This window comes from Phyllostomus hastatus, unplaced genomic scaffold (genome assembly GCF_019186645.2).
Source record: "Phyllostomus hastatus isolate PE091 unplaced genomic scaffold, TTU_PhHast_1.1 phas_scaffold_129, whole genome shotgun sequence".
NCBI lineage: Eukaryota > Metazoa > Chordata > Mammalia > Chiroptera > Phyllostomidae > Phyllostomus > Phyllostomus hastatus.
In genome coordinates this window covers 30,751,909-30,775,658 of record NW_025334009.1, presented here as the reverse complement: position 1 = coordinate 30,775,658, position 23,750 = coordinate 30,751,909, and the positions used below count along the sequence as shown (strand labels likewise).

General features: G+C 50.5%; 1 protein-coding gene across 2 annotated transcripts in view; it reads left to right on the top strand.

The window, feature by feature from the left end:
* Positions 1–23,750, top strand: part of SLCO2A1 (solute carrier organic anion transporter family member 2A1) — a 76,865-nt gene that overhangs the window by 29,567 nt on the left and 23,548 nt on the right. For both annotated transcript variants that reach the window (XM_045857408.1, XM_045857409.1), the window contains exons 2-3: positions 7,238–7,375; positions 12,566–12,728. In XM_045857408.1, coding sequence (XP_045713364.1) covers positions 7,238–7,375; positions 12,566–12,728 — 301 coding nt within the window. The remainder of the gene's footprint in view (positions 1–7,237; positions 7,376–12,565; positions 12,729–23,750) is intronic.

Sequence of the window (23,750 nt, the reverse complement as noted above, 5' to 3'; positions counted from 1 at the left end):
CAGATACTGATAGAATGATTAAAAGTCGGGAGCAGTAGGGAGAGGGGTGGGAAGTGCAAGAACAAGTAGCCTAAATCTTCCTCTGTAATAATGGCTTCAGTCTCAAGGGATGAATGAAGAAATTGCAGAGCAAGCATTTTGCTTTGAGATGTGTGCAGATAACCAATAGAAACACTGAACACAGAGGTGGTCGTCCCAGTACTTTTGGTGGGCTTGATCTGAGAACAGGGCTGAGTCTCGTCATGCTAAGCTCTTTCCTATGACTCAATTTTTAAGACATATGCCTGTAATACATTGGTGGGGAAGAAAATGAAACAGTGAAACTAAGTGTGAGTGGATTTATGATTACTAAGGAGGGATTCCAGCTGACTGTGAGAAGAAGCTTCTGAATGCCAAGTGTTGCTCAAATTGAGTTGTCAGCGTAGCTGTGCTGTTCCGGGGTTTCCCACAAGATAAGCATGCCTTGGAGATGTTCCTGCCTGTCTAGGGTGCAGTCAGCTCCAGCCTAGAGAGAGAAGGAATGAAAAACTCTGGGGCCAGATTTTGACTCCCAGAGGCTGGCAACACTAAAGCAAGAAAGAGGCGCTTGGAGTCTCCTCCCTCACTCAGAGAACTGCAGTGACCCTCTGCACCCAGTACACACGAGACACTCCTGCATTGCTGGAGAAGGTGACAGTCAGGTTTCACTGTGCTCTTTCTTCTTCTCTCTCTCTTTCTCCCTCTTTCCTTTTCTTTCCTCCCTCCATCCCTTCCTTCCTCTTTCCCTTCCTACCTATTTTTTTCTTCCTTCCTTCTTTCTGAAGAATAGTTCCATTTACATTGCTGACAGATGTCATTTATGGATAGAAGCAGTTGTTCCAAGCTAAGAGGTCACAGCCTATGTCACAGTCCAGCCCCATCTCTTGCTTGTGAATGGTTTTCTCTGGACTCCTGGGATCTCTAGTGTGTTAAATGATCTCAGACCTCACATTCTAGTGGACAGAAGGCATCATGTGACTTTTCTAGAGTTTTACCTTCCCCAAGATGCATGTGGACACAATCAGCATTGGGTGACTGCAGAATCAGTGGTTAAGGAGTTAATAACCCTATGGGGATCACATTTCAGAATTTCTGCCCAGTGTCCCTATCACCATGATTACATCCCTTGGGCCATGGTTCCAATGTTTAGTTTGGAAAGAGGACCATAAACGTCTAGAGCAGAGGAAACCAGGTCTGCACTCTGACACGTCTTATCCACCCTGAGCTGGGACAGTTTCCATTCTTGTCCTATGGTTCCCCCTTTATGGTACTGTTCACGTCTCTGAACCTTCACTTGGCCTCTCAGCATCTGCTCAGCCTTTCTTAGCTCTTTGGCACAGGTGGAGAAAAGATTTCTCTTTATTAGAAGAAGGATCTTTATGACCACTCCAATTTCCCTGCCTCCTTCCTCTCCAGATTTCCTCTTCGTGCTCCTAGGTTTGAGGAAAGATGGAGCTGTGTGCCCGAGCATTTAAAGTCTTAGAGCTTCCCGCCCAACCTGGCTTGTAGGAGTGCTCTCTCCCAGCTTCTGTCTACAGCGTGTGCCTACAGACGTGGAGCTTTAATACACACAGATGCACACACACAAACTTAGATATTGACATGGTTCAGATCCTTTCAAAGTGGGCCCTTTGGATAAACAAATGTATTCCAATGACATTGCCAATGCTCCTAATATTCTTTTTTGTTAGACCTGTGAAATTCCCTTCAAAGCCTCAGAACATTATGTTGAATACCTTCATGGTTGCAAATCTTTTTAAAATTAACTTTTCATTAGATTGACTTTTTCAAGGTAGTGTTTACATACAATAAAGTGCACAGATTTTAAATGATTTGTGGGCTTGGACAAATGTATACACCTGTGTAAATATCACCACAATCAAAATATAAAATATTTCTACCACTCCAGAAAGTCCCTTCAGGCATAATACAAATCTTTAACTTTTTAGTTTGGGTTTAGAAATATCCAAAAATAAGTTAGGGTGGAGCCAAGTCAATAAGCGGGCAGCTAACTTGACGACAGCTGTTTTGTGCCTTGTAAATTCCTTGGCTCATAGACTGGTAGAAGGCCACACTGAAGGGGGAATTCATAAATGAATGAGGGCAGATCATTGGAACCAACAGCCACTCTGAGGGTGCATATTCTGGAGCAAGTGTTCATCAGTTTGCATATTTAAAGACACATTTCATTCATCTGATAATAGCTGAGCCCCAATTTCAGACGAGGCATCCAACGGGGAGGTGGCATCCTAAAATGCGTATTGTCTTTCCTCCATGAAGTCTACACCCCAGTGAGGGGAGAAGTCAAAGACTGAGAAATCAAATGCATGATGTAATTGTAGTAAGCAATAGTGCTCTCAAAAAAGAAGTAGAGTGAGGAGATAGAAAATGATGCTGTGCTATTTTAAAGAAGATGATACGGCCCACGTAATATATCTTTATTTTCTTTTTCTTTTGTGAAGAAATCGCAAGACTCAGATTCTACCATAAGCTGCTTTCTAAAAGGGACTTGATATCTTTCCCTAAAGTATATTTTGCAGAATACTAGTCATATATATTTTTTCATAAAATATATGAATATTTTTAATGTGTATATGTTCCATGGTTAAAGTATGGAGAAATTTGGATAAAACGAATTTAAGCAGGTCTTTACTGGAGGTTTCCTCGGAGTCTTTAATATGCAAACACGAATTATAAATATTCATGTGGGAAGATGATAATATGCAAACTTTTCCAAAGTTTTTTCTCCTGGGAATCCATTCAACTCAGAGAATCTCAAGCAGGTGGTATTCTGGGTACATATTGTGGGAACTTCTGTTCTAGATTTCTCATGCCACAGGAGACTTGAAAATCTCAGAGAGGCTCAGTTACTTGGGCAAGAGGAGGCAGTGGAAGAACTTAATAAATATCCTTCCAGTAAGAGGGCAGGAAGGGTACCAGGTGCTTTAGTCACATTCTCTTGTGCAGGCCTCACAACAGCAGTGAGAACAGGTGTTATCATAGCTCTGTTTACCGGGGAAACCACCATCTGAGAGGACAAATATGTAGCCGAAAGTAAGGATTTCCACCTAATAGGTTTGTTTGACTTCAAAACCCAGACTATCAAAACCCTTAACACTATACTGTCTAAATGATGGTGGATGGCAGGGTGCAACCCAGCCAGCAAACCTTTTCCTTCTCCCACCATTCCACCTACATACACTCTTAAACCCCATGGTCTCTGGGGGTGGATTTCTGGTTTTGCTTTGTGTCAGGAGTTTGCCGCTTCACCTCATGCTGGCCCTGGATCAGGTACTCCATAAGTTTGAGCAGCCTGAGTCACAGTCCCAGGGTCCCATCCACATAAGCTCAGTAGTCAGTAGGTGGAGTCACATGGCTCTGATGACCCTGAGTGACCCTGGCCAGAGAGCTCTGTGGGAACTGTCTGTTCACCTCTTTCTCTTTTCCTGGCATTTTTCTCCCTGCCCACCCCTCTCTTATAGCTGTGTATCTCGCTCCCCTCAACCTGTTGAATCCATTGGAAACAGGAGACTCAGATATGTGCCAGCACTTCTGCCAGGGCACCTGAAAGGCACCCAGACCTAATGGGGCCACGGTGGCTAACGCTGGCTGTGAGGCTGGTTCTGTGAAGGGGTGTGGGATGTCGAAAGGTGCCAGCTGACTCTAGGTGGAGTCTTCCACCTAGTATTTGTGGGGAGAAAATGGGGAATTTCTTTGTTTACTGGAAAGAGCAAAGGCATATCTTTCAGGAAAAGATCTGAGACAGTTTTTTTTTTCCTTCCACTGTCTTCACCTTCCTCTCATGAGACTGCTGGGGAATTTGGTAGAGATTAGTCACTCCTGTTAATTCATTACTGATTTAGTTAGAGGAAAGGCCTTCCCAGGCCTTTTCACTTGAGCTTCGCGCCCAGAAATTCGGGTGTTCCAAAACTGTCCTCCCTCACCATGTATCTGCCACTTCCTGGACCCCTGTCTCCATGCATGGCCCTGCCCCTTCCTGGCCCTCAGGTTGGAGCACTGGCCCTTTCCTTCCACCTTGAATCAGTGACACTGGCTGGTGCGGCTCAGTGGAGTGAGCACCGGCCTGCAAACCAAAAGGTCGCCAGTCCTATTCCCAGTCAAGGCACATGCCTGGGTTGTGGGCCAAGTCCCCAGTAGGGGGTGCATGGGAAGCAACCACACATTGATGTTTCTCTCCTTTTCTTTCTCCTTCCCTTCCCTCTGTCTAAAAATAAATAAAATTGAATCAGGGACAGCATTGTCAACTCAACCTCTGCAAGAGCCCCCTGTGGGCTCTCTTCCCAAATTCCTATTGTCCCAGCCTTTGGTCCAACCCTCACTGTCTCTCCCCCAGGCTGTTACGATAGCCCTCACTCCTCTGCTGAATGCTTACCTTAGTGCCAGCCATGTGCCAGGTTGCCTCTGTGCAGAAGTCAGCATCAGGGTGCTTGGATTTTTGTAAGCAGCCTTAAACTAGACACATAACTGAGCCCCATGCTGGGCAAAAGGACCCCTTAAGGGCAAGGAAGGGTTATCCAGACAAATAAGGGGAAGATGATTCTGTGCAGATTGTGAGCAAATACACAGGCAGTGAATGCATGCTGTGGGGAACTTGAGTAGTATGACCTTGAAAAAGTTTGAAGGGCAAGGTGTGTGGCAACAAGTGTTGCAGCTATGTAGTGCTGTGTGACAAAGCAACCCCAAACCTAAAACAATGACAGCATTGCCCTGGCTGGGTGACTCAGTTGGTCGGAACATCATTCCATACACCAAAAGGCTGTGAGTTCCATTCCTGGTCAGGGCACATACCTAGGTTGCAGTTCGGTTCCCAGTCAGGGTGCATACAGGATGCAAACAATCAGGGTGCAAACAATCGATGTTTCTCTCTCACATTGATGTTTTTTATTCCCCCTCTCTCTCGCTTCCTCTTATTCTAAAATTCATAAACATATCTTCAGGTGAGGAGTTTAAAAAAAACAATGATGGCATTTAGTTTGCTCACTAATCTGTCATCTATCCAAGGCTTAGTGAGGATAGCTTATGTCTGCTCCACTTGGCTTTGAAGGCTGGGGCTGGAATCCTCCAAGGGCTCACTCAGTAACATGATACTGGCTGCAGGCTGAAACTAGCTGGAGTTGTTGGCTGGAACGCCAGCCCTGGGCCCCTCCATGAGCAGGAGAGACTGGGCTTCCTTACAATGTGATGTCTGTGTTCTAAGGGTCCCAAGAGAGAAAGAGCCAGGAGGATTTTCTGTCGACTTTCAGGACTTAGCTTCGGAGGTCACACAACATCGTGTCTGCTTCATTTTCTTCATTTAGAAGCAAGTAGCTAAGACTGGCCATATTGAAGGGGAGGGAACAGAGACCCCACCTTTTGATGAATGAATGTCATTGTCACATCATAAGGGGTGTATGTGGGGCAGAGGATAATAGTGTAGCCATCTTTGTAAAATACAATTAGCCACTACAGAGTATGGAGCCAGACAGAGTCTGGCAAGGTCTAGGACCTGTAATGTCTTGGATACCATGCCAAGGGCGTTAGTTTTTACTTTGTAGGAAGTGGGAGCCAGTGAGAGGTATTAATTTATGTGTCACCTGCTCATAGTTTGTATCTGAGAAAGCTCTGTCTGGAGTGGGGGGTGGAAGGGTGGTGGGGCAGACAGGAGATGGGTGAGAGGCTATTGTAGTAAACTAGTGGGGGAGAAGAGGGCCTGAGGCAAGAAATAGCTGTGGAGATGAAGGGAAAGTCAAGACTGGAAGACACCAAGAAGAAATCACAGGGCTTAGCAATGGCGCCACATGCCAGGGGTGGAGGAACAGGGGCATCTAGGATTCCCAGTTTCTGGCTTGGGGACTGAGCGAAGTGATGGGGGATGAAGGAAGAACAGGAGAGGTTTGTGAGGGAGGATGAGGAGCCCTATTTGGGAAGCCATTAGTCTGAGGGGTCTGAGAGTGTTTGCATGGGCACATCCAGCAGACAGAGTGTGTGGGCATTACCCTTTGAGGGATGGCAAGACATCTAAGATCTGAATGGATTTGGCCTGGACCAGAGACTCAGGGCTTGAGCATGCTCAGATGCCCGGTGGCCATGGCAAACAATCAGGCCTGGACAGACCCCGTCATTCTCCCCCTCACTATCTGTTGGGAGCCCCAGGCTGGCCTCACAGAGGCTCTGCCCTGGATGGTGGAAGAGGGAATGTCAGCTCTGATCCCACAGCCCAGAGCAGGGCCCCTGCAGAGGGTGCAGGATTAGCTTTGCAAAGAAACAGAAATGAAGGTGGCACCCCAGTTGCTCTCCTGAGATGCCAGCCATTCAATTAAGAAAAGAACTTTGGCAAACTATGAAACGTAACAACACCCCACCCTTTTTGAAAGAAAAGTGCAGTCTCCAGAAGGGGCACCTTCCAAGGGGCTCAGGGATGTATAACTCCTGGGTCTGAACCTGCTGTGTCCCAGCCCAACAGCTGAGAACCCAGCGGGCCCAGAGCTCAACAAGGAGCTGATTCCAGATGCCGCAAACTCCTTTCCTCCCTCCCTGCTGTGTATCTGCCCCCATCACCCACAGAATTCACATTTACTCACCCCACATGACAGGGTGTCTGGGGAAGGATGGATTGCAGACACCCTGGCCGGGGCCTTCCTTAGGCCTTTTCACTCAGCCAGGGCAGGAACCAACAACCGACACAATCACCCGTATCCCTGACAAGAGGTGATAACAAGCTTGGGGACACTCATTAAAACCAGGTGATTTGGGAACCCATCCTGGTGAGTCATTGAGTATTAGGGGTGGGCCTTGGTGGGTAGGTGTTGCTGGAGGTCAGAGAATGGAGAACAGGTCAAAGGAGTGGAACAACGAGGCCCGGGGACTGCTAGTGCCCTGGGAGTGACTTGGACAGGAGGGAGGACACAGCAGCAGCCCTCGGGGCACCGGGGTGTTGACAGAAAACAAGTCAAGAATGTGGCTGATTAGTCAGGCCTTTCCCAGGGGTGCTTCTCCAACCCTGTGGTTTACTGGGTCATTTATGGCAAGAGTGTTAAGAACGCCAGGAATGGTGGAAATGGAGGGCTGATGACGCACTGAGTGACTCCCAGTGAAACCACGTTGGCATTTCACCCTCAGAACCACCTGATACAATCAGCATTCCCAAGCAACAGATGAGAAAACAGAATGGAAGGTCCCAGTGGCCAGCCAGGGCTCACTGTCCAGGTGTCTCCCCCAGGTGTTCGTGCTCTGTCATGGGCTCCTGCAGCTGTGCCAGCTCCTGTACAGCGCCTACTTCAAGAGCAGCCTCACCACCATTGAGAAGCGCTTCGGCCTCTCCAGTTCTTCCTCAGGTCTCATTTCCAGCTTGAATGAGGTAAGCAGGATGTTCCAGTACATCTGACCCCACTCGTGCACCCCGGTTATAGGGTCTGGGAGGGGGTCCAGGAAAAACAGAGGAGTGGGGATCTGGGAGAGACACATGGGGAAAGGCAACAGCCAGATGCAATGGGCATGGTGAAAGAAGCTGCATTTCCTGAGGCTTTCTGACACTGGGCACTGAGCTGAGAGCCTCAGGTGGCTCCAGGGAAAGAGATGAGGTTCCCAGGCCCAGCTCCTCTCTTCCCTTTCCACGAGATCCACTGCTCTGGGATGGAGGCATGGGCCTCCCTATCCCTGACCTGGGCCTCCTTGCCACAGCCCTGTGGCAGGTGCCCTGCTTGCTCCTCTCACCTGACACACGAGGGCACTGGGACTGCGCCAGTGTGCAGGGCTGTTGCCTCCAAACTCTGAGCTCCTAATTGAGTTGTGTGACCACCCACAAGTGCATGTGACCTCTGCCCATTCCCAGTCTGGGAGGAGATGAGCCCAGCATGCAGCTGGGGAAGCAGCACCAAGCCCAGCAGCTCCTGTCTTATGAGCGTCACAGGAGCCAGAGCTGCTCAATGGCCTTGACCCCCAAGAAGGTCAGATCTCTCTGACCTCCCAGCAATGTGGGTTTCACACTGTCCTTCAGCGACTGCACATCGAAGTTAGAGAAGGTAGATTGGGTCGGAGAGGTTGAGGGTGGGAGGTCAGAGGGCAGGGTCTCTAGGAGTCACTGGAAGCTGGTGAGAAAGAGGCATGGGAGGCAGCAGAGGCTCCAGGCAAGGAGATGGTGTTCCCAGGCCCAGCTTCTCTTCACGAGGCACACTGTTCTGGGGTGGAGGCAGTGGCCTACCCACCCTGGGAGCCCAGTTGTTTCTTTGGAACACAGTTAGATCTTCTCTTGACTTAGTGAATTCAGGTATTAATTTAGATGTAGTAATTTATAGACTGGGGCTCTCTAAATGACTTCTAATATGGAGCTATGAAGAAGGCAGGCTGTGCCCTCATACCCCCTCCAACCACCGCCTCCCAATGTCCCCATCCCCCTGCCTGCTCCCAGCTGGTGTTGCTCCTTTGCCCTTCACCCCTTGGGGATGCTTCCCTTGTGCCAGATCCCCTGCAGTCCTAGGAGGAGGGATTTCTTCACAGTCATGTTTTCCAGACAAGGAAATGTGCCTCGGAAAGCCCAAGTGCCCCTCCCAGGTCAGCCACATGTGTGTACACGGTGCAGCCAGGATCTGAGCACAGACTGTCTGGCGGCCACGTGCTGAGGCCTCCCTCTGGACCCCTAACCTGACTCTCCTACCACCACTCCCGATCTGAGCCCACAGACCTTGTCTTCCAAACACATTGCTGGAATCTCTACTGGTACCCTTCTCTGCATGCACTCCCCACCATGGGCTATTCCCCCACTCCAGTGATATACATGTACCTGTGCGCATACAGCCTTGTGGTCAATCCTGATGGCCTAATGGGCTCACGCCCCTCCTCTGAACCCCCCAGGCCTACGTGTATGCCTTCACTGCATTCTGTGTGTGTGTGTGTGTGTGTGTGTGTGTGTGTGTGAGCACGCATGTGTCTCTGTCTCTCAGGGTGTGTGTCTGGAGCTCCAAGATCCAGTACTGGGTCTTCCCCTCCATGTAGGTTGTGCTGTCCTACAGAACAGGGGCCTGGCACCCTGACACAGAATCCTGAATGTTGGCCTGTGACTGTGGTGATGCCCCTGGTACATGCTGTCCTCACTCGTGAAGGACACAGGGAAAAGAAGTCTTTGACACTCGAGTCACTGCAGTCCTATCCATGACCCTGGAAGGCACCCTAACCCACCACAGCTGTTTCCTGCCAAGCCCAAAACTCTGAATCCTTCTCAGCACAGCAGCCCAGGCACCTCTCCTGGTCAGCGTCAGAGCTGCAGTGTCACTGAGGTCATAGATGAATTGATGATCTTCCATGCTTCAATTTTCGTTTATATTTTTCTAGGCTTGGAACAAAAATGTGGCCCAGGAACAACTGGATTTTCTGGGGTTGGGGGGCAGGGAACAGCTAGCTGGGACATGTGGCAGAGCCTACAGCAGGATGTTGATTAGACAAATAAGGAACAGGATATTTCCCCAGGCTATGGTTGAATAAAAACTGAAAATAATTCACCCATTACCTCTTCTCTTTCCCAAACTCAGATTAGCTTTTCCACAGTCTGTTGTTAAACCATGCCTGTGGGTGTGTTTTGAGACAAATACCATGAGAAAGCTCATTCTTTGGACCGACAGTCCTGTGTCTGTGCCTGTCTGTGTGTCTGAGTATCTGTGCATGACTGTGTGTGTCTGTGTTCTGTGTGTGTATTTATATGTATCTACGTCTGTGTGTGTCCATGTACATCTGTGTGCGAGTATCTGTGCATGACTGTGTGTCTGTGTTCTGTGTGTGTATTTCTGTATCTATGTGTATGTATGTCTTGTGTGCATCTGTGTGTGTCTGACTACTCATGTATGACTATGTGTGTATCTGTGATCTGTTTATGTGTGTTTGTGTGTCTATGTCTGTGTGTGTCTGTGTGCATCTGTGTATGTCTGTTATGGGGGTGTGGAGAGAAGGTAAGGCAGGAATTTAGCCACAGAGCTTTCTATTTTCCTGTCGATTCTGTCCCAGGCACTTAGAAATGGACCAAGAAGTAAAGTAAGGGTCTTACCAGGAGAAGAGAGGGCAGCTAAATCAGGGGGGACCTCCTAGCCTAGCTCCAGGCTCCCAGCTTTTGTGGTAGGCAGTAGCTGCTATGGCTCCTTGAGCAGAGCAGGGTCAGGAAGAACAGTCTCGTGGAGATGAACCCTCTGGAAGAAGACACTGGGAGACACTAGCAGTGAAGAAGAGTGCATCCAGAAGTTGGCTGGGTGGGAGGCTGTGCCACTAAGCCAGGCTTGAGAGGTTGGGGGAGAAGATAGTCCCAGCAATACCCCAAAAGGAGAAAAGGCAGGATTTGGCAGCTGCCTGAGTACAAGATTGAAGGTGTTATAGACCACACCTGTCAGAAGCCTGAGGGCTGTGAGATGAGACCCAGGCCCAATGGAGGGGAAGGTGAGGCCATCTGGGCACCTGGAGTGCAGGACCAGCCTCCAGTGGGGCCCAGCGGGGCTGGGGAGAGGGACAAAGGGGAGACAGGGCTGAGTATGCGAGGCCAGTGGCAAGAGGAGGAGCTTGGCTGACAGGAGAAGACATTGGGCATCTTGCCCTGTGAAGCAGTGGCTTCTCTTAATTAATTAACGCATTATAACAATGAATTATTATTGTTAATTCTTATAAATATAAGTTATATTTCAACCACTCCTTTTTATTGAAATATACTTGACATTTAACATCACATTAGTTTCAGGTGTACAACGTAATGATTCTGTATTTGTGTATACCTTGCAAATGATCTCCTCCATAAGTCTAGTTAGCATCCAGTACTCGAGTAGTTATAGTTTTTTTCTCATGATGAGAACTTTTAAGATCTCTCTTAGAAATTTGCAAATATTCAGTACAGCGTTATTAGCTATTGTCACCAGGACTTCCTTGTATTACAATTGGAAGTTTTTATCTTTGGACTCCCTTCACCCATTTCACCCACGCCCTTCTTTTCGAAAGGTCCCACCTGAGCAGAGGCCTAACGCAGGTGAGATGAGAAGGGGGCAGCAATGCACAAAGGCCCAAGGGAGGCATGGATGTGCTGTGTTCAGAGAACAGCTGGAGACAGGGCAGCCAGAGTGGAGGGAGCAGGAGCACAGACGAGGGCAAGATCAGGGAAGGGGGCCAGGCTCCACAGGGCTTTGCAAGCTCTGGGACAGACTTTGCCTTATACTCCTGCAGGTTGGAGCCGAGGGAACATGGTCTGACTCTTCAACAGCACCTCTCTGCTGCTGAGTGGAGATTAGGCTGCAGCAAGGCAAGAGTAGAGGCAGGGAGGCCAGTGAGGAGGCAACTGCAATAATTCAGACGGGATATGGTGGGGAGGTGGGGAGAAGTGGTTGGCTTCTGAAGGGCTATTGAAGGTCTGGTGGGTGGGATTGGCTGATGGTTGGATGTGGGTGTGAAAGGGCAGGCAGGGAGGATGCTCAGATGTTCTGCTTGAAGAATGGGGCTGCCATTTACTGAGATGACGAGGTCTGGGGAGCGGGGACCAGGTTTCTGGGCAAAGACGAGGAGTGAGATTTGGAGTGCGAATTAGAAGCACGTGCAGAATGAGTAAAGCCACAGGACTGGATGAGTTCAACAAGACCAGAGCAGGGGCACGGGGACAGAGCTCGTCGAGCTGAGAGCTCAGGGTGGTGAGGAGGACTCAGCCAAGGAGGCTGAGAAGGAGCACCCGGGGAAAGGAAACTGGGAGAAGCTGGCGCCATGGAGAGCCAGTGAAAGAAGGGTTGTGGGAGTAAAGAAATGGCCGACTGAATCGAGTGGGGCCAAGAGATCAAGTAAGAAGAGAACTGAGAACTCACCGGTGAATTTGGCAATGAGGGGGCCATTGGTGATCTTGGCAAGAGCCACGGCCCCTATTTCCTGAGACAGGAGCCCTGCTTTTCCAGCCAGAGGAGACTGTGGTGTGCACAGGGCAGGGGCTATGTGGGTGCTGACACCCAGGGCCCCTCGAATCCAGGTGAACATATGTCCTGGGGCAGAAGGTCATGCCTTTGGATGCTGTTGTACTCAGAAGATCTGCCAGCACCCCTTTCACCACTTTTGACCCTGCTCCCCAAGCTGGGCCTTCGGTCCCTTCCCTGGCTCTGGGTGGGGACAGAGAACACACCTTCCAACCAGCACCAGGAACGTGGAATTAGTGGTGTGTCCAACTGGGAAGGAACTTAAGGGTGCGTTAGTCCTCGTCCCTCATTGACAGGCATGCAAGCAGGCCCAGGGAGGGCAGGGGCGTGTTGGTAGCAGAGCTGCTGGGACAAAAACCCACTCCTCCAAGAGGCTGTAGACTAGCGTAGTTAAAACTTAGTATCTGCTCAAGCCACCACCTAACCTTAGGAGCTGGGCAAGTTATTTAATACCTGGATCCCCAATTCTGCCGTCTGTAAAATGAGTGTTGTTGCGTGAGGAAACGAGATAGTGCGTGTTGCTTGGTGGTTATTCTGATAACCAAGCACATGTTTTTAGGGAGTTCAGTGAGGGAGCACGTGCCGTCTCCAGGAGTCTCTGGTCTCACTCGGCCCCTCTGCTCTCTCCGCAGATCAGCAACGCCATCCTCATTATCTTTGTCAGCTACTTTGGCAGCCGGGTGCACCGTCCGCGGCTGATTGGCATTGGAGGTCTCCTGCTAGCTTCAGGCGCCTTCGTCCTCACCCTCCCACACTTCCTGTCCGAGCCCTACCGGTACACCGCAGGCAGCGTTGGTAAGTGGCCTCCAGCCACTGCAGGCCCTGTCCGTAAATGCTCTTCCTTAGGCCACTATCTTGGGGTCGAAGATGTCTGAGGATAAATGCGCCTCCCGGGGGTGTGCTGAGGGAATAATTGATTCCTGTGTGTGTGAGTACCAGACTTAAAAAAAAAAAAGTCATATGGACAGATCAGGCTCAAGAAATGAAGCACTTCAAATGGTAGGAAGGATGCCTTTACGGGTTGCAAGACCTGCAGGAGAGACGGATCAGTGGAAGGACTGGAAACAGATGGAGCAGGAAGCAGGATGCCGAGTGATGAGAAGTCAGCTGGGTGCTGGTCATGGGAATCTGCCCCCCACCTCTCTGTAAGCCACCTGTGAACTAGTCATTTCTCAAGCGCACTGTGGCCTTGCATCCTTCTGGGCTGTCGAAGGGCCGAGTGCAGCTTCACGTAGGCAGAGGAGGAAGACAGACCTGAGCCTAGGGGTCCTGCCGTGCTCTTTCTTTCCCTCGGTCTACACGGGTCGGGGTGCGAGGCCGCCTCTGAAGGACAGTCAGGAACTGCTGGCCACACTCTCAGAGGGGGCGGTCAGTCCCACTGCACTGCTGTCTTCCCAGACCTGAGGTCCCTGCCTCTCTCCAGCAGCATGAAGACCAGTGTGATGAAACCAGCAAGGAGCCTAGGGCGCTTTGGCCAGGCCAAGGGGAGGGCATCCTGCCAGGTGCCACACATGGTGGCCTGCTTAGCCTGATGAGTCGGCTCCCCACAGCCCGGGCCGCATCCCAATGGCATTTGCCCCACACAGAGTGGCCACCACAGAGCACAGTTAAAGACAGGGGTGGGGGGCTCTGAAAGCTCTCACTCTGCTCCTTGTTAGGGACGGCCCTACGGCTTGGTTCAGCCCACCAAGATCCTCCCGCTCTTTGCCATTCCTGCCTCAACCTCAGTGCTCTGAGCCAAACTCCACTGAGAGAGAAACCCGAGGGGACTTTGAGGGGGGCCACGGCTTGCCTCTCAGGCCTGCAGGGAGGTGAACTAGCTGGGAAAGGGAACAGTTTGGTCGTGGTGCTGCTCATGTTGTGTATGTAAATTCTATTCACAACAACAGGACACAGCAGTCTCTCTCGCTTTGGCTGGGCTCAGAACAGCAGCTGGAAGTGCTCAGGGTTGCGAGACCTTCAGGACATCCTCCTGGTGCCAGCGGATGGGGTGGGGAGGACTGTGGCCCAGGAGCCCTGTCTGTGGGTCTAGCTGGGGCTATGCACCGGCTGGGTGCTGGGGGCGACAGGGGTGTGTGCCCTGCTAATATGTACAAACAAAGATGTTCACACAGTCTTACCTTTGTGGAAAATTTGAAATGCGACTCCTACTTCAAACATATTCCTCCGGGAACTTGAGTTTTGAAGTATGCAAGGTCACCAAGAACAGATGCATTTTATTAAAAGCACCCCCCACCCAAGGGTGTCATGAATCTGAATGGTTTTCTGGAGTCAGGTGGTCCGGGTCTGAATCTGGACACTGAGGTTCCCCAACACCAGGGGAACCTGGTGTAGCTCTGAGCCCCAGTTTCTCCCTGTGCGAGATGGACCTCCTCTTGCAAGGCTGAGAGGGCTGAGAGGGTGCACATTCAGAATTTAGCTGGCACGTGCTGCAACCATTTAAGTGGCGGTTCTCCTCACTGGTGGTGGTAGGGACAACCTGTGTTGTGCGGGGTACACTAGGGTTGCAGATGAGGAAGTGCCCTGCCATGTCCACATAGGGGAGCGCGTGGGGTTCCTCTCTGTGGAAGCTTAGACTGCTCTATTCCCAGATCCTCAGGCTGGACGAGCCTGGTGTGACGGGTAAGAACATGGATTCATTCCGTTCCCAGCTCAGACCATTTCTTTGCCAAAAGTCTCCTTAGGCAAGACACTATTTTGCCTTCCTGAACCTCAGCTTCCTCATTGTAAAGTGGGAACAACAATCCCTTCTCTTTCAGGGTGCTCTGGGGAGAAAATCAAAACAAAATAGTCTAGGTCAAGTGCCTGGCCCGCGTCAGCGGTTCAGCGCGCTTCCCTCCACTGCCCTTGGTGTGGTTTCTGAAATCTGTTACTCATAAGGAATGACCCCCAGACTACCGTCATGTGTTGATTGAGGATTTCTTCCCCTTGGAGTGGACACGCTCCAGAAATGAACATGGGAAATGAAGAGTAACTATGCATTTTAGGAAAACAAATTAAAGAGGGGCTGAACAGTGTGGGAATCATGGAGACCTTTCACAGCTAATTGCCGATTTTGAAAAGGCCAGGCAGGCATTTATGAATGTTTAGATTTTCCAAATGTCAGTGGGGTCCAGAAATGTGTCCTGCTGGTGTTTTTTAGAGAATAGGCAAGCTGCCTGGCCAAAGCCTCTAAGACCACTTCTGGAAGGCTCAGAGAGGTTTCTGTGCTCAGGAAACAGGCCGACACGAGACCAACTCTCCCAGGAGACAGGAGGAGAGCCTTCGGAAACCAGTGTCTGGGAAGATTAGGTGTAACCTGCAAAGAAGGCTCCTCTGCCAGGTCCGGGGGAGCCTGCCCCCATGCAGACAATGGACGTGCACAGGCAGGGAGCTTCCTGCAGGATAAGCAGGAGAGGGCGTAGCTTGTATTTTTGGAACAGCCAAGGAAAGAAAGGGAGGGAAGAGTCACTTTCCAGTCCTTTATTCACGAAGGTGCCTGACCCTCACCCCCATGCTCATTCATCCCCAGCGTGTCCCTGGAGAGGAGGGAGGTGCCGGGCATGAAAAGGGCGAGCCTTGGGCTCCTGAGTGCCTGTGTCCCTTCCTCAGTGGAGGGCACGCAGGACCTGGAATCAGCCCCCAACCCCCAGAGCAGAACCCATGGGAGCCCTGCAGGTTCTGTCCACTGAGGGAACTGCTCCCAGACTGTGAGCTCAGGGCTGTTCAGTGCTGAGCACTCAGCTGAGTGTAAGGTGAATGTGCTCAGAGGTCATGTGCAGGGAAGTGTGAGTGTGTTTATAGGGTAATCATGTGTGTGTGTGAGAGAGAGAAAGGGAGAGGTGTTTCTATGTGTATGAAGTGGAGTAGTGAGGAGGTGCACAGGTGTGGAGAGGAGTTGGGGGTACATGGGGATGGGGAGGGCAGAGTGGGCAGGAATTCAAGAGAAGTGGGTGTGTAGTGTGGGTGGGGTTCTGTGTGGAGCTGCAGAAGGTGGAGCCCGGATGTATGTGAGGGAAAAGTGTGTGTGGCGGGACTTGGGGTTTGTGTGTGGAGGTGGGGGTATATGTGGGGGTCAAGGGGAGTGTGTGTGTGTGTGTGTATGTGTGTGTGTGTGTGTTAGGAGGTGAGTGGGTGGGGGTTGGCCAGGGTGAGAGCTGCACAGCCTGGCCAGTTGGATCTGTGCAACCTGAAAAGGAAAACAACAAGAGGGGTAAAAAAAAAAAAATTATAAAACACATGGGTATTATTAAGTCAACAAAGAGAAAAATATCCTTGAACAGATGAGCACAACAAAGCCTAATGAATGAGATGTGATGTGGAACGTGTTTTTAGTGCATAGTGTAGGAAAGAATAGAAACCAACGTGGGGACATGGTAGAACCCACTAGGCTGCTGTGCTGGACATGCGGGAAAGCCAGGGAAGGGGCTGGGGCTCTGCAGCCAGGCTGGTCATCTCCATGGCAATGACATTCAGCCTCTCTGAAGGCCCCAGCAGTCATGTAACAGATGTGCTGTTAGACTCTCTTAACATCTGTTTTGTGAGCATGTGCAGTCCCCGCCTTGGCCAGCCTAGAAACATGCCTCCTTGTTCCGGCTCTCCCGCTCAGGTCTGGGCCGAAAAGTGAGTGTGGCTCCCCTCTCCGTCACACCCCTGCACACACCCCGAGGTTGTTTAGTCATTTTCTGATCCCAGGAATGTGGTTGGGTGACAGGCCTGCTTGGGGGCTGGTGGGGAAGGGAGGCCTCGGCAGCAAGCTGCATCAGGGGCCTGCTCCCCTGTGGACAGTCACTTCTCTGGGACCCCTGGCAGACTGTGTGTCTTGGGCCCACCTATGGCCATGGGGAGGGTCTCCTTGGGAGAGTCAGCACCCAGGGTGGAAAAGGAAGGCTGATTACTATGCCAGTGGCTTTGGGCACCCCAGAAAAACTGATAGATGGGGGGGAATAGCCCCCAGAAACAGGGTGCATATCTCTATCCTTCTGGGGAATGTAGTTGATTTGGTCTTTTTTTAAAGATTTTTTTTTATTTTTAGAGAGAAGGGAAGGGAAGGAGAAAGACAGGGAGAGAAACAATCTGTGTAAGAGAACATCAGTCTGTTGCCACTCTTCTCACACACCCAGCTGAGGACCTGGCCTGTAACCCAGGCATGTGCCCTGACTGGGTATCAAACCAGCGAGCTTTTGGTTTGCAGGCCGGTGCTCAATCCACTGAGCCACATCTGCCAGGGCAGGAATGTGGTTTTGAAGAAGCCATCGGTCCCTCCCTCCTGTAAGAGTCCTGGGGCTCCCCAGAGGACACAGGGAGGAACTCTGCTCTTCTTGCCACACTTGATGGAGCTGAGGCTGCTGGCTGTGCCCGGACACAGCCAACGGACCGATGGCTTGAAAGGGGAAGCACCAGACACATTGGGCACTTTGCTCCCCACCAGGAGACAGGAGACCAGTGGGAGCAAGTTCTTCCTCTCAGGAACAAAAGGACTTTTCAGGAATCAGAGTTTGGACTGGCCACCATCAGAGAGGTGTGAGGCTCAGACATCTAAACATGGGGAAAAGAGCAAAGAAAAATCAAGACTGAAGTGACAGTATTCGGAGGAGGGGCCTTTGGGAGGTGATTAGATTGTGAGGGGGAGCCCTCAGGAATGGGGTTAGTGTCCTTGTAAGAAGAGGCCAGAAAACCAGGCCACCTCCTTTGGCTGTGTGAGGCTATAAAAAAACGTCGGCAGTCTGTCGCCCTCGAGGAGCTCTCTCCAGTACCCGAGCACGCTGGCACCCTGGTCTCGGACTTCTTGCCTCCAGAGCTGTAAGAAACAGATTCCTGTTGTTTGTCACCACACGGTCTCTGATGCTTTGGTGCAGCACCCCAAACCGACTCCGTTAGCTTCTTCCTCCTCGGTGGGAGCCCCTTCTTTCAGTCCTGGGTCTAATTTTGAATTTTCAGCCTCTGAACTGTCCTATTAGCCATTCTTCCCAGCTTCATTCATAAGTTCATCAGCTGTTCCCCACTTTCACCCGAGCCCATGACAATGATGAGAGGCCCACAGCTGGGCCGCCGCCGTCTTCTAGGTCACACTGGCCCGTCAATCGGCCGCTGCACTGGGCACGCCTGGAGCCGCTTCTCCCAGCGGACTTCCCGGGCACGTGTCCGCAACTTGTCTACCAGGATATCATAACAAGCTTTGTCAAAAAGGCTTCCTTCAGTCAAGTAACACCGTGTTACGGCTTCCTGCTGGTCTGGGCGCCCTGTTAACAAAGGAAATGAGCTCGGTTTGGCATGGATGGCTCCTGATGAACTCATATTGGCCCAGCTAATTGCTTTTTTTTCTTCTTCAAAGAGCTCCACATCAGCCTAGTGACTAAATTGGTGAACAGTAAGCTCTGCCTCACTCCCAGCTGGGGGATGTGAATAAAGCACTAGGTAACAGTTTTGATGATGAGCTCAGCCAGGCAATGAACGCCTCCTTCTTTGGCCTAGGGGCAATTCCTCGGGGTACAGGCCCGTGTGTGAAGGCAAGGGTGTGTGTGGGGGAAGCCCCTTGCCAGCAGTAATGCCTAGTCTCATTGCTCTGTGCACAGAGGACTGCCCTCTGACTCCCGGCTCATGGGTCACATGGACACCTCAGTCCAAACAGGCATTTTCCTTTCTGGCCCCCTCTAGTGCCAGGGCCGCAGTGTGGGAAAGAGTGTGCAGCCTCAGCCTCAGAACTAGCCTTGGAAACTCAGTGCTGGGAGCAGAGCAGGGGAGCTCTGTCCTCCCGCCACTGCCCCCGCACTTGCTCGTTTCTGCACGGATGTGAATGACCCTTGAAGCAGCCTGCGGGCCTCACAGCTCCTCCACTACAGTCCGTCCACTGCTGGTGGCCAGCACCGATCTTACTTTTTCTACTTTCTGGATCCCGTCCAGTATGCCACTAGATATGCCACTAGAAATTACAAGGGGAGGCTTAGTCTCACTGGAATAGAACACATATTATTACAGGAACGTTATGGATCAGTAAGTCTGGGTGGACTCCCCTGGGAATGCCATCACTTCTGATGTTCGAACAGCTCTCTTTGCAAACAACTTACAGATCTCAAGTCATGAGTGAGACGGGGACAGCCTGTTCCAGGCCTGCTGGTGGGAGCAGCCAGAATTTCTGGTAAAACTGTTGAGTGGCTGGATTTAGAAGGATGAGGAAATAGGTCCTTCAGAGTGGAACATTCTGAGTGATGTTCCAGGAGTTTGCTGATAGCCCGAAGGCTTGGCACCTTGGTCATGCTTCCAGAAAATTCTCCGGAAGCACCCCTGCCTTTCCCTATTGTTCTCTCATAGATTGCTTCTGAGATGTGGGTCTTGCTGATCTCCACCTCATGTGACCCTACTCACCCATGAGCCGTGCCCCCTTCTCACTGGAGAGGATACGGTGGTGTCTGAGAACCACAACCTGAAGGAGAAGTCACTGCTGCCCTCCTATTTCCTGGCAGAGTTCTTTCTCTCCTCTGCCAGGATGATGGGAGTGACTAGTCAGAGGAAAGCCCATTGCCATGGCCTGACTATGTTGCCTGACCCTTCCAGGGTTCTCTCTCAGCCTTGTATGATACCCTGACAGCCGTCCAGCCCACCACACAGGGATCGTGTGCCCTTGAACAATGGTGAGGCCAGCCCATGGCTGACCTGGATCTGCCCCAGCTCCGTGGATTCCATTCCAGGGAAGCAGACCACCAAGCCTGCTGAGGGGTGCAGAAATTAGAACCGAGATTCTGAACATTTATGTTGTGGGGTGATGAGTCACAGGGTTGACTCCGTGCAACTGGGGTAGTGTGAAGGAAGAGGGCCCAGGCTGTTTCTAGTTAGCCCTGTGAAAACTGGCACAGCCAAACCTCTGGTGTCTTGTGGGTAAAAGAATGTGCTTTGATGAACTTAATCCTTCCAGAAGTCTGCCTCGGGGAACATGAGAAACAGACTGATATCCAGCTAATGAGTAGATTCCCCTCCCTGCCTTTCCCCGGGCCCTCCAAGATGGCGGCAGGTAGCCTTGGGTGGGCAAGCGACCTTCCGAGTCTGGTGGCTGGAACCGTCAGGCATTTTTCTTAGTTTGCATGGTAGGGAGGTCAGAGCTAGCAACCTCTGGGGAGGAGGGCGATGTGCTTCCATAAGTCCATGGAGAGTAACTGGGCACTAGGTGTTTGCTAGAATGCTTGAGAAGTGAGGGGGATGGGGGAAGAAGTTGGTTCCACTCCAGGGAGGACATAGGTGCAGTGAGGCAAAGAAAGCCCAGCCTCCCAGCTCTGAGAAAGGCTCCTGACACAGGTCTTTTTCTCCCCCTATTTCTGGCCCTTGGGCTCACCTCTCCCTGTCCCCTTATTTTATTTATTTATTTATTTTGAGAAGAGCCTAGTTAATGGTCTAAATTCTAGAAAACTTTGCTCTTACCACAATGAGGTAGCCACAGCCCCCCACTGCGGGGACTCCCAGGCATGAGCTCTCGGGAAGCCCACACTTTGTCAGTCTCACAGGCGTATCCCATTTTATTGCACTCCACTTTATTGAGCTTCACAGACATTGCATTTTTTACAAATTGAAGGCAAGACCCTCCACCAACAAAAAGATTACAACTAGCTTTATTGCCATACTCACTTTTTTGCAGTAGTCTGGCACCAAACCCACAATATCTCCAAGATATGCCTGTTCCTGTCCCCACATCAAGCCAGGGATCAGCAGGTCCTACCCACTGCCGAGCCCTGCTCTTCCTGGCCCCCGGGCTCTCTGCCTCCCTGGTTCCCTGAGGACAGTGCTCCCAGGTGAAAGAAGCATTGTCCTCTGCAGGTGACTAAAGCCCTTTCCCATCACACGTGTTGGATCCCAATCTGGGAAGGATTTGGCCCCATTCAAGGCTGGCGTAATGAAAAGAGAGTTTGTTAGAAGATCTTGTGCTGATATTGAATACAGAATAGGCAGAGGAACTCAGTAGACTTGGATTTAATTGGGACAATCGTTTTAAAACACACATTTTTAATAAAGACGGTTTCTGACAGAATCTGACATTTTAAAGGTTAATAATAGCCCCGGCCAGTGTGGCTCCATTGGCTGGAGCATCATCCCATGCACCAAAAGGTCTTGGGTTCCATTCTGGGTCAGGGCACATACCTAAGTTGTGGGTTCGTACCGGGTCTGGGAGGCAACCAATCGATGTTTCTGTCTCACATCAATGTTTCTTTGTCTCTCTCCCTTCCTTTTTCTCTAAAATCAATTTTTAAAAAGTTAATAACAGTTAAACAGTCTCCAGAGAGTTTGGCCTCCTGGACACTTCATTTGGTGGAATTACATGAATGTTTTGGCTTCGGCAAACCACACAACGTGCCATGTAAAGACTTAATAAGGGATCATGCTTGCTGGCTGGCATATGTCATCAATTTGGCTCAAATAAACTCATAAAAATCCTCTAAAAAAAGAGAAAGACTTAATAAGCCAGTTAACATTTTCATGATCTTCGATGACCATTAAATGTCCCACAAAAAAATATAATTTAGCCTGCTAAGCCAGCAGCGATGTTCTAATAAATAAGAATTTAGTAAAATAATAAGAACCAGCAAAAGCAAGAACTAGAATTCTTAAAAGCAACACTTATTCTCCGGTCCTTTCTTCCTCATGTGCTCCTAGGACCGGCCTGGCCTTGCACGTCTTACTCATGCCAGCTCCGGGCTGTGCATCAGCATCTGCACCGCCGTGGAGCCGGCCAGCTCTCCCCACCCCTCACGCATGCGTAGCATCACCTGTCTCTCGACCGGGTCATTTTCCCTCTACATTGGCCTTAAAAACTGGCCTTAATGTTTCCAGTGTGTTCCCTGCACCACCCCCTCCCCCATGTCATCACCCTTCTGGGGTTTTTCTTAGGGTACAATCCAGGCCCCCTCCCGGGGGCACACATGCCCTCCAGGAGCGACCATGCCTCACCCTGGTTGAATTTCGTGCTGACTACAGTGAGCTTCATGTTGTGTTATTGAGGGACCTCCCACACCCCAAGCCCCTTCACAGTCAGCTCTTCTCTCCTCCTCACCACCAATCTGTCTACTCCCAATTGATCCTTCCCAGCTCAAAGGTCCCTTTCTCTGGGAGTCTTTCCTCAGACCCTCCCTCCAGCAACACGGGGCTTACTGCCTCTCCCACCGGCTGCCTGACTCCCTGTTCTCTCCCTGCTTAGTGTGCATGTACTCTCACTGGGCTAGGTTTTTATTTATGATGAAATATATACAACATGAAATTTACCATTTTAACTGCATGTTACTGTACAGTTCAATGGCGTTAGTGCACTCACACTGTTGTACAACCATTATTACTACCCATCTCCGGGATATTTTCACCTTTTCCAGCTGAAACAGTACCCACTGAAACCTAACTCCCCACGCCTCCTCCTCCCAGCTGCTGGCAACCACCATTCTACGTTGTCTCTATGAATTTGTCTATTCTAAGTTCCCCGTGAGTGGAGTAATGCTGTGTTTGTGCTTTCGTATCTGGCTTCTTTCAGTTCGCATAATGTCTTCAAAGCTCATCTACTTTTTATGTAGCACATGTCAGAATTCCCTTGTTTTTAAGGGAATTCTAATATTTCATTGCATGTATATATCACATTCTGTGTAGCCATCCATCCGCTGATGGACATTTGAGTTGTTTCCACCTTTCGGCTATTGTGAATAATCCTCCATGAATGCTGGCGGACAAATACCTGTTCAAGTCCCTGCTTTCAGTCCTTTTGGCCATGTGCCCAGGAGTGTCAGTGCTGGATTAGATTGTCATTCTAACTGTTCTGAGGAACTGCCACGCTGTTTTTCACGGTGGCAGCACCATATTTCATTCCTACCAGCAATGTACAAAGGCTCTAATTTGCACATCTGACCCAACTCTTGTTTTCTGGGTTTGTTTTTTTTTTCTTTTTTTGTAATGACTGTCCAGATGGGGGTGAAGTGATATCTCACTGTGGTTTTGAGTGAACCAGGCAATACCGTGGTTGCTTCTTTGACTATCTGTGTACCACAGTAGACTAAAGCTTTGTAATGTCATCACCTGCACCTGTCTTGGTCCCCTCCACTTCTTCTCTGCCCACAGAGGGCCTGCCCACAGTCAAATATGGCCAAATAGCTGAACAGCCAGGCATGAGTAGAATTTGGTTCAGGCGTCTTTTCAGAACTCAGCATCCAAGCCATGCCCTGTGAAGCAGGAATCGGCCACAGGGCTGGGGACCAGCCTGGGCGTGCTCCATCAGTGGCTAAACTAGGAGCAAGGGCCAGTTCTTTGCCTTCAGGTGATCTTTAAACCACTCCTGTACCTAACATGGTGTGGCCTTGCCACCTCATAACCGACAAAACGACTGTCACTGTGACACACAGAGACAGAGGAGATGGGTGACTCAGTCCCACACATTGGCAAGTGACAGGAGCCCTAGGCTTTAGGGAACTTCAAATTTTTCTCACTTCTTTATACAAGATATGCTCAAAGTTGTTTGGACCTTCTGGAAGGAAATGCCATTTGAAAACTCGGCAGCATCCCTCATATTTGTGGGTCCTTCAGAAATGCACCCGCCTGGCAGACCTGGCCTAGGGAAGTGAGCAGACAAGGGTATGTGCCAGTCTGTTTGAGTGACAGCACCACAGCATTTGGTCAGTCAGTGGAGTGGTTCGGGGCGGTTTCCCAGGCCAGGCAGCCTGCACTGCTGTCATTGCTGAACATGCCCATTTGTTTTTGAGAACAGCATGGGGTCTTAGGACTTGCCTGCCACTTTCTCTAAAGGCCAGCAGAGCCCACAGTGTGTAAACGCCCATGTACCTGGGGTGTGCCATGTGGCTGCCGTGCTGAGGGCTGGGA